This window comes from Mycteria americana, chromosome 13 (assembly GCF_035582795.1).
Source record: "Mycteria americana isolate JAX WOST 10 ecotype Jacksonville Zoo and Gardens chromosome 13, USCA_MyAme_1.0, whole genome shotgun sequence".
In the NCBI taxonomy this organism is placed as follows: domain Eukaryota; kingdom Metazoa; phylum Chordata; class Aves; order Ciconiiformes; family Ciconiidae; genus Mycteria; species Mycteria americana.
In genome coordinates, this window is record NC_134377.1 from 3,061,962 (window position 1) to 3,072,372 (window position 10,411).

The 10,411-nt window shown below is 53.3% G+C and overlaps 1 protein-coding gene across 5 annotated transcripts; it reads right to left on the reverse strand.

The window, feature by feature from the left end:
* Positions 1-2,916: 2,916 nt before the first annotated feature.
* On the reverse strand, positions 2,917-9,880 carry DRC10 (dynein regulatory complex subunit 10). Of its 5 annotated transcripts, none has more exons than XM_075515936.1 (5): positions 9,851-9,880; positions 8,159-8,986; positions 6,652-6,885; positions 4,892-4,963; positions 2,917-3,558 (listed from the first exon to the last, which is right to left on the reverse strand). In XM_075515936.1, exons 2-5 carry the CDS (start codon positions 8,849-8,851, stop codon positions 3,280-3,282), a joined length of 1,278 nt encoding a protein of 425 aa, XP_075372051.1. In that variant the 5' UTR covers positions 8,852-8,986; positions 9,851-9,880; the 3' UTR covers positions 2,917-3,279. The 5 variants fall into 5 exon arrangements, with proteins under 5 accessions (XP_075372051.1, XP_075372050.1, XP_075372053.1 ...); XM_075515935.1 differs by having other exon boundaries at positions 8,159-9,305; positions 9,838-9,866; XM_075515938.1 differs by having other exon boundaries at positions 9,838-9,864.
* Positions 9,881-10,411: the final 531 nt, after the last annotated feature.

Below are 10,411 nucleotides of genomic sequence, written 5' to 3' on the forward strand. Positions count from 1 at the left end.
TTCGCGGCCTCGCCGACACGGGGCTGTCGTGGCTTCGCTGCGCCGACCCCTCCTTTACAGCCGGGCCGCGAGGGCGACCGAGCCGTCGGTGCCTCGGCGGAGTGTCAAGGGAGGCTCCAGAGAGCGAGGGGGTTTTATGTGCTGTCCTAGAGCTGTGGCCCGAGGAGCCCCGCAGCCTGCCACAGTTGTGCCATTGCTCCAATGCCCCTCTCTAAAAACACTGAAAAAAGACGCTCTTAATGCTGGTTTAGGAAGAGGATGACCCAGGGAAGAATACAAATCAGCAAGCAAACAATGGGAAGCCTATGAGAGCGCTACGTGAGCGTGTGTGGGGCAGAGGGGCCAGCACGAGGGGCGGCAGAGCCGGCCCAGGGGGAAGGCGCTGTCAGAGCTCACACCAAAATCCTCCTTGGTGCCACTTGCCCAGCTGGGAGGGAAAGCCCTGTCCCCCTCACCTGCTTCCCCACACCAGCCCACGGCCCTGGTTTTCATGAGCTGGGTCATGTCTGAGGGGGATCCCTCTCCACAGTGAGCCCGGTGAAGCGCCGCGGGGACCCGTGGCAGATGCTGCCCTGCCAGGCGATCCCCGCGTCCGCCGAGGCCCCTTCCCTCACGCCCCCGCCCTCCCAGCCCCGCGGGATCGCCTTTCTCTGATCTCTCTAATCTGCGCTGATCCCCCCTGATCGCGTTACTGCTCACCCATCACCTGCACGAGCACCTCTGCCTGCTCTCTCGCGCAGCCCTGCCAGCACAGGCAGCCCGAACCCGGAGCGCTTGCCAGCCTTGCCGGGGTCTCACAGGGGCCTCGCAAGCTGCGGCACAGACCATGAACATGACCTGGGACTGGCCATCTCTGTCCTGTGTGACAGCTGGGCCATGGGCCCACCGCAGGGCGGGGAGGCTGTGCTGCTGCACTGGAAGGGGGAGCAGGCAGGGTGGGACAAGGCCCACGGGGAACCCCACAGCACTTAAGGGGTTCCAGCAGGCTGGCGGCAAGCAGCAAATAAAGGTCTCACGAACGTGCGCCATCAGCACTGAGTGGCCAGTTTGAGGCTGAGCGGAGAGACGCAGGGCTGGGGCCGGCCATGCAATGAGCAGCAACAGGCTGAAGGGTGGGTGAAGGGGCTCCCCCAGCCCTTTACACTGGCCTTGGAAACATCTCCAATGAACGTGCTTCCCTCCAAGCCTGAGGATCTGGGCTTGGAAAGAAAGAAAGATGTAGGCAAACTCCATCCACTGCTCTGGACAGAGCTTCTTCTGCCCCCTGAAGCTATTTGAGCATTTCCTCCCATTCTAAAGAGGCCCCTGAGAGTCCTTCAGCCATGAGCACCAGCACCTCTGGCACTAGCAGGCATTGAAGCAGCTCCAAAGGGCAAGTCCTATGTCTGGAACCAGTCTGAGAGGACTCTGAAGGCTGGCATGCTCCCATCAGAAGGTGTTTGTTCTCAGTCTGTCACCCAGCTGAACGCCTCTCCAGATAGGCTTTGACATCTGGAGGCAACATCTGGGGTTTTAGACAAACTCTGAGACAGGGAGGCATCAAAACCAGTGACCAACAGTCCCTGCAACACCCCGACATCCTCTCATCTAAAAGCGTGTCCAGACCTTCTTTTGCCAGGAACTCGAGGGCTGTGGGTGTTTCTGAACTGCCTCCCTAGAGATGAAACATCCCTCTTGATGTAAATACACCCCAGACTACCCACATGGGTACCAACATCTGAAAGTCTCCACCGATCCCGGCATCTCTCATGGCTGCAAACAAGGAAAGACATCTGCTCCGGCCATGTCGGAGGAGAGAGGGACCTCACCTGATCCTGCATCTCACATCCTTGTGATTCCTCAGTGATTCCAGCACGTGCTTGGGATCGGGCCCTGCACTGGATTGGACACAGGATGGCAAAAGTCCTGCGATTTGTATTGAGTATGCTACAGATGCATCACTCTGATCCTGTGACTTTTAAGCAAATAAAGAGTTAAGGACAAATCTGTCGGGTCCTGCTGTTCGATACTTGGGGCGCTGCTATAGGATCTCCCCCTCACAGCGAGCTCAGCCCTTGAACATCTCCAGTCACTCTTTGTCCTTAGCAAAATGGCCCCCTCTCCGACTTGGTTTGCATTAGGTAGTAAAAAGCATCTCAGCCTTTTTGCTCTAGGTACCCGTTTATGAACAGCGGTAGAGGGGCAGAGGAGGACTGAGGCCTGGTGGCTATTTGGGCTTTGCAGCCAGTGTCACTGCCCTCTCCTGGGAAGAGAGGCTGCAAGGAAGGGCCACTGAAGCCGGGAGTGAAGACATGCCACTGGGAGTCTGGATCCCAAGTGCTGTGGGCTCCCAGCCTTGTTGAATGCAAAGAATATGTGAGAGGAGGTGCCCGGGCCTTTACGGTAACACGTAACAGCTTAGTCTCCCAAGAAAATGAAACAAATAAGACATAGCGCACCGTGTATGACTGTATCCGTGCCCAATTTCAGCCCTAGCAGGCAGAGGAGTAAAGAGCTCCATGGTCTGAAGTTCCTATGTGGCTACTGAAAATGGGAGGCCAAGGGAGGAAATAAAAATGCTTGACTCGTGCCCCTGTGAAAGGGAAAGGCTGCAGCGTGCTCTCGGCACATTAGGCACTGGGGAATCCAGAGGAGAGGGTGAGTTAAAACAGGGATCTACATTAAACAGGGCACAGTTTGCTGCTTGGCTTAAGGAGCGACTTGTAGGATTGGGAGCAGGGCACGAGCTGGGCTGTGCCACATCCCACCCTTCAGATGGCCCCTGCCTAAAAATGCAAACCGCCGGGGGTGACACCCAGTGAGGACTTGCGTCACTTTTCTCACTGATAAGCAATGGTCCTGCAGCTTCATCCTGTAGAAGGGGACATGGTCTCTCAAATCCACACAAGGAGAAACCACATCAGATGAAGGGCCTCATCCTGCCTCCAGGAATTATTTTATTGCCACCTTCTGTAAGAACAGAATTGGGCCCTGACACACCAGCAAGGTGTGGGCAAGGAGACTAAAGCCAAGGAGACAAGCCAGGAGCCTGCACTCCTGGCCCAGTCCATCAGGTGACATCCTTCTCCTTACAGAGGTAGCAAAGCCAAACCTAAAATGGCGAGACATGTCTTCACGCCGCTGCTCCAATATACTCCCAACTGTGACAGGCAGCCCCGCCCCTGGAGAGCTTGGGCCTTAATACAAATGCTCTCTCAAATCTAATGCTTTTATCTGGAAGAGCTCAGTCCCAGTGGAGTCAGCAGCTTTGTCAGGAGGAGAGAGAATAGACTTTGTGCTTTATTTCTTGGTCTTCTTGCCCTTGCCCTTCTTCTTCTTCTTTCTTTTTGACTTGAAGAGGGACCGGACCAAGTAGCCTCTCCAGAAGGCCTGGATGCGGATGGCAGCAGTGGTCATGGTGGTGAATTCCTTCAAAGCCTGCTCCTTCTTCTTCTCCTGTATCCTGCGCTCCTCCTCAATCTGGGAATACTCCTGGAGAAGCACAGCACGTTTCTCCATCAGCAGGGACAGCTGGGCCTTCTCCTCAGTGTAAGCAGCATGAACCTCCTCATACTCAGCCTAGCAAGACAGCAAATACCAGGTACAGCAATTTTGAGGGCATTCAGCAGCTCCTCCTGCACATCCCTAGGTAAGGGTTCTTAAACCCATCCTGCATCCAGGCAGAACCACGACTGGGAGCTGAGCTGAGCCTCTCCAAAGGGACTCAAAAAGGAGGGGTGTGCCCAGTACCCAGGGAATTTCATGAGATGCCAGGTCCTAGTATCTTCATGCTCCCCTCAAAAATACTCTCATAATTCTCCCTGTGTTGCAAACAGCATCCACCCTCAGCTGGGAACTCCCACCAGGGAACACGCACGCAGGTCAGAGCCTGTCCTGCGTATGCTCTGAGCAAAAGGACGTATTGCTGCAGCTTGGGTAAGGCTGAGCCTGAGCCACCAGCTTTGCTAAGAAGCCCTTTTAGATGGGTGGCACTGAAGCCCAGCTAATATGCTGTACACTGCTGAGAGCATGAGAAGAGCCCGACCATGCCAGCCTGGAAAAGGCCAAGGACAGGTAGTTTTAATGGTGTTACTGCACTTCCAGGCTCAGTAGCAGTTTATGCCTTTCCTAATGCCTTTGAGAAAGCCACGCGGAGGTGGAAGATTAGGGGAACCAGCAGTGTGGATGTGTGTCTGCCTTAGCAAGTTCTGCCCCAAAACCTGCCGTGACATGGTGCTCCAGCCACCCAGCAGACAGGAAACCAAAATAATCACATTGTTAAACACCTGACAAGGGGGGGATAATTTCTTACAATTAGCAGCCAGCTTCTAGGTCCCTCCCTGCGTTTTCCTTTGTTAGTAATCCAGCAGCTTTTATCCATCTCCATAAACAGGGCAGGAACAGGAAAGCAAGTAGGGCCTTCTCAGAGGCGAGGTTAGGGGGTGCTGATGTGATTCTCAGCCTGTTGTGGTTAAGTCGGATGCCAAGGCAGCGGTATGCAGACTGTTCGGTTTCTTAGCACTTGAGACACATCTCTCAAGGGGGCCAGCAGAAACAGGAGCATGATTTGGACGCCAGATAGGGCCAACAGGATTGAGGATTGAAGCAACAGTGAAAATCCTGTTCCCTAGCGTCAGGTGGCCATGTCTGACAGAATGTGGCCACCCATTTGCCCCTGAATACTGTGAGATTTAGCAGTGGATGTAACTTTTTCTAAAGTCAAAGCAGCAGAGAACTCCTGAACACACAGGCAGGACAAAGATATCTTTCCTTCTAAAGCCTGCACTTCTTCTGGATGGACAAATGCCCCTCACTTCCACGGCCTCCTGTGTAAGGGCCACGTGTCCGTTTGGACAGGAATCTACCTGAACATACCACCTCATGGGAGGGCAAAGCCCTTTAAAGAGGATACCTGTTTTTCTCCCATGTCCGTGTCATATTTCTGGATCCAGTTCACAATTTCCATCTCCACTCTGCAATTCCTCTGAAACACAAAACAAGATAGGTTCCTTGCAGGCACCTGAAGCCTGGTAAAAAGTAGCCTGAGTTAGAAAACAGTGTAGCTTTGAGCCCCAGCATCACTATATTTGAGTATAACACCTCCTCCTTGTGGCAAGCTTCCTTCAGCGGACACATACGTCGTTTGCCCTGGTTTGATGATTCTGGTGGGACATTCCCTGAGGCCAAAAGGGCCTTATTTGGTTTACAGCATGGAGCTGGGTGAGGGCTGAGGATTGAAACGCATCTGAAAGGTGTGTTCTGCAGTAGGAAATGAACATGTCTGATGGAATGTGGCAAGTCATCGACAAACTGGGGCAACCACCCTAAAATTGAAGCAATAGAGAACTGCTAAACATGAAAGCAGGACAGAAAGTACTCAAAAGATGGAGCCTTTTAAAATGAAGAGATATTTCTAGCTGTAAAACAGTTTAACAGTGGCTATACTGTGGTATAACCAGGTACGGGCAGCTTACCCCAAGCTGCTGTGTCTGTGCTCCGTGGAATCATCAAAAGAAAGATCAGCTAAAGCCCATGACAAGTGCCACACGATTTCCTCTATGACACTGACCCAGGATGTCCCAAGGGCTCCCAGGCCATCATGAGGTCAGCCCTCAGCTATTTAGACCACAAGTACAATCTTGGGCCTCCCAGGACTAGGGCATGTGCTAAGGAGGGGGAAAGGAGACCTCTGTGGTCAGTAAATCTGTCTGCCGGAGCATTAGAATGAGCTGAGCTACTATCAACAAATACTGCGGTAGCCTGCAGCCTCAGAAGAAACTGCCTGATAAAGCCACTCCATTAAAGGAGGTGTAAATGGGTGGATTTGGGGTTTTGTACTGCAACTCTAACTTGTAGGTGATGCTTTCGCAGTGCTCAGCCCCACTTTGCTCTACATTGTCCGATACAAGAGTGAAAGATGCCCCATTAGCCGTGTGTGCTGTCCTGCCCATGGGAGGCCTGTGCTTGTTTGGAGTAAATACCAAGTAGGAGCAAAATGAGGGGGGAAATGCTCTTTCTCCAGTTCTAGATTCTCTGTGCCCATGTCACCATCATGCTCTGCTCAGGGCAGAGCTGTTGATGCAGAGGCCTGAGCCTGCCTGCTGCTCCTGTTTCCTCCTTCTGTATCTGCTCAGCACTGTGATAAATCACATTTCCCCCTCATTCAACTCAACCCAACTCCTTGACTTGCATCTTCAGCAAAGTGTCAGGGTGGGATCAGCTGCGCCCAGCCTCAAATACTACAATCAACTCTAAAAGATGGCTTTATATAAAGCCAATATTGTGTTTGCTCTGCTTACCCTACACCAAATCCCTTGTTTCTTAACGCAGGCCTTGCCTATTTTGCCGTAGCCTTGCTGCTCTGCACTCTGACTAGACCGCAACCTCTCTCGCATGCAGTGTCACAGCGCTGTATAAAGGTGTTTTCAGAGCTAAGTCAGCAGGCAGGAGGAGGACCTCTGAGCAGGCTACTTCCCTGCTGTCGCTGCAGGGTTGCTTTCCACTGGAGTCAGCAGAGCATGAGGACAGAGCAGGTATACTCTGACAAACAGCATGTGCATCCTGCCAGGAACTAGCAGGAACCAAGTAATTACTTGCAGCAGCCAGCAGCCAGACCTGACAGCACTACAAAAGGTTTTAAATCTCCTGTTCTAGAGCTCTTCTCCTGTTTACCTTTCTGAGAGCCAGCTCTGATGCTCGATGCTCCAGTACAAGTGCACTGAGTTGTGCTCCTAGCTGCTGAATGTCCTGCTGTAGCCTGGCACACCTGGCCTGGGAGGCTTGCAGCTCCTCTTTTCGCTGTTTTTCTCCTTCCTGCTTGATCTGCTGGATGCCAGCCTTGCAGTCTTTGGTCAGGTCTTGCATGCCGTTTTTGAGGTCTTTGATCACATTGTCCTTCTTGTGAATCTAGACCCAGAAAACAAGAGAAAGAAATACAATCATTGAGAAATGCAGGTGAGGCATAAGGTGGGCAGGAGAAGTAAGGCACCCTTGCAAAGGTGGAGGAGATCTAAGCAGACACCCTGCTGATCTGGTAGCAACAGGGACCTGCCACTGCTGGCTGAGGGGACAGAGTTAGATTTACACAGGGTGCTTTGGAAACCTTCCGCCACGGCTCCTCTGGGAACCTGTTAATAAAGGTCGAGAATGAGCAAACCATACCAAGACCCACTGGCACTGCCATCTGAGGAAGAGCCAAAATCAGAGCCACTGGAGCCAGCCCTGTGGCTCCCTCGAGCTTTGGATTAGGCTCAGAGCAACTGTCTGGGGGATGCAGCTCAGTGTGCTGCCTGCAAGAGAAATCCTCAGCTGGGACCAGTGAAACAGATTTATTCATGATGCCCTGGACAAGCTGCCAAATTGCGCATAAAAATCTCAAGTGTCTCAATTCACAGATCTCCAAGGAGCGGAGGGAATGGGGAAAGCAGGCCCTTGTCTCCGTTAGCACCATTCAGTGCAGCGAGCACATGACAAAACCTTCCCCTCCAACCCCTCTTGCAGGAAGGAGAAAGAAAAGCATACATATAAAACAAAGGATTGCTTGTCAGGAGTTCAGGGGCTTGGATGCTGGCACAGCCCACGGACTCACAGAAAGAGCCTGGGAAATGCCCATTCGTTTATCTGTACCTCAGTTGCCTTCACTGAAAAAATGAAGAATTCGTATAATCACATATTAATCACAAATGCTCTAAGGCAGGTAGTATTACGGAGTTGGAAGTCACAGAAATGTTGGTTTTAAGCAAGACTGAAGGCAGAGCAGATATTAAAAATGGATTTTAATCAGAGCAATCTCTGCCTGGAATGACTTTTCATCATTTCATCAGCAGTGAACGAAGCCTCACACTGGCAGCTGACATTGTAGCCCTGCCAAAACACTACCGCAGCAATTTGTGTCTGTCCTGCAGCTCCTTTTTAAACTCAGTGACTTGTGTCCTTCAAGATGGCCAGTGAGAACAGCTTCAAAACATGCCAAATTCAAGTTTAAAAAAAATCAAGCATGCAATAAGCATTTTTCATTATATTTTACAATGAAAACAGTGTCTTTAAATTTAGGATCTGGTTTAGAAATCATTTCTGGAACTTCCTCTTTAGGAACTGCAAGAAAGGGATCATTTTTTAGCTAACCAAAGTTTTGCTTCAGTAACACTTTGTTGGAAAACATATTCCCACAATATCATACCTCCTCCTCTCGAGTCCGGATTGCTGCTGCCAGTTCTGCCTGTAAAGCTGTGATTGCTTCAGTGTTTTTCTTAATCTGGAGGGAGATGTCTTCCATGAACTGAATCTTTTCTTCCTCTTCCACGGGACTAGTCAGGAGTCTCTCAAGCATGAAATTCCTGAACTCCCCAAAGACTTTGATAAACGCTTCGGCTGGTGACTTTCTCGCCCAGGCTTCGTATTTCAGAGCCTGGCAAAGCGAAGGGTTGGCCAGCAAAAGTCTCAGGACATTTCTAACAGAACATTTCAGACGTTCCTCTAGCAAGCAGAGACAGCCCCGTTGTTCCTCAGTTCTCATGGTGTCCCCTTCTTCAGAGCTGGCAAGCAGGTGCTCCATTTCATTTGAAAGCTTCTGGTGCTCTGTCAGGCTGTTTGTGATCTCAGGTCCCAGCATATCAGCGAACCTGTCCAGAGAGTCGATAATACGTGGGATCAAACTGCTGAGCTCCAGCTTGGCAATCGTCTCATCCAAGACGGTTATGATTCTTTCTGTCTCAATTCTATCAGGTTTTAACCGACCTGGATCTAACATCTTCATGGCATCTGATGTGGTCATTGCCTTCTCTGGAGTTGCCATGCCCTTCACCAGGGGCTTGTTTCTCTGGGTCATGACCTGAGATGGTACTTGGAGCACAGCTGGATCCCCTGTTGCCATGGCTTCAGTTAAACACTTGTGAGTTGAGAGTTTTGAGGTCTAGAAAGGACATGACATCTCCAACACAGGGCGAGACTTAGTCAGAGAACATCTCTGCCGCTGCTGTCACATATTTTTCTTGCTCAGATTTTATCTCTAAAAGGAAAATGTAGTGACAGCATTAGAGAAATAATGTAATTTGGGAAAACCTGGGAGTTTCAGATTATACCGGAATTCTCCCTGGCTCTAGGCACACGGTCAGGACATGGGGTCGTGCATCAGAGCTGGTCTCTGTCCCAGAGAGGCTGTTGAACACCCACGGGAAGAGAGGAGAGTAAGGGACTCCTGGATTTGAAGAGTGGTGGGGAGAAAACTCCCGACTCCTTCTAAGTAGCAGCTGAGGTGGAAGGCACGGATTGCAGCTCTGCAGTCCTTAGAGGTGTGTGGAGAGGGGCTTTCCGGTCCCTGGGGCCACCTGGGAGGGAACGGCAGGGTTCCCGGTGTGAAACACGCACCTCCATCCCTCTGGGCCTGCCACCATCAGAGGGACGAGGTGGGAGAGAGGATCTTGGTGCCTGGCGGAGCTGCGCTGGCAGGGACAAGGGCAAGAGGAGGGGGCAGCGAGGGGGCAGAGGGCAGGGGTCTGTGGGAGGCTGGCAGGGAGTGAAGGGTCCCCTCGGGGTGGGTCTGGGGGCAGCAGGGTACCAGGGGAACCCAGGGATCCCCCGGTTGTGGGAGAGTCAGAGGTCAGGGCGGGGGGATTCCCGGTGGGCAGGACCCCCCGTGTGAGGGTCGGGAGGTTCGGGGGGGCCCGGGGCAGGAGGATCGGGGGGGGGGGGGTCTGAGGAGAGGCCCGGGGCCTGGGGGGACAGCGGCCTAGGGGGGATCCCGGGGGGTCGGGACCCGAGGGGTCGGGGGTATCTCAGGGGTCGGCTCCCGGGGTCCCGGGCTGCCTCCGGTCCCGCAGCGCCCTCGGTCCCGGCCCCGGCCCCGGCCCCGCTCGCCACCTCCGCCGCCCACCCAGCGGCCGCCAGAGTCCTCCGGTTGCTAGGCAACCCAAGCGGAGGGGCGGGGCTTCTCCCGACAGCCTATGGCGATCGGCGCCTGCCCCCGCCCCGTGCGGCGCCCACACCTCAGCGTCGCCGTTCCCTTGATGGGCAGCGCTGCTGTCCAATGAGAAGCTCCGCGGCGGCGAGCGACAGTGAGGGGGGGAGGGGTCGCCATCTTGTCGGCGGAGACCGCGGGCCCGGAGGGGAGAGGGGAGGGGATGGAGGCCTGGGAGGAGGGGGTCCTTGTCTGTGGAGAGGGGAGGCACCTGCTTTGTATTGCAGGGAAGAGGCATCCCGAGCGGTGTGCGCTCACGGCAGCGTTCTCTCCGTGCCCCGGCAATGCATTCCTGAGAGCCCTAAAAATAAGCCGGAAAATAAACTTTATACCCCCCCGAGACCAAGTCTCCCAGGCCCTGGTCAGTCGTAAGAGAGCAAAAATGAGCAGGGGGACTGCGTCGGTGCCCAGGAGCCCTGAAGGGGCTGGCTGTGCCCCTGAGCATGGGGAAGGGCCCGCCAGCTGCCCGCCAGATGG

What these genes read in the sequence shown, in the direction of transcription:
- DRC10 (XM_075515936.1), bottom strand. Translation starts at nt 8,851, where the DNA reads ATGGCAACAGGGGATCCAGCTGTGCTCCAAGTACCATCTCAGGTCATG. An exon ending in TCCGGACTCGAGAGGAGGAG is followed by an intron (nt 6,886 to 8,158) that starts GTATGATATTGT and finishes TTCTGGGTCTAG; the next exon opens with ATTCACAAGAAGGACAATGT. An exon ending in CAGAGCTGGCTCTCAGAAAG is followed by an intron (nt 4,964 to 6,651) that starts GTAAACAGGAGA and finishes TTTGTGTTTCAG; the next exon opens with AGGAATTGCAGAGTGGAGAT.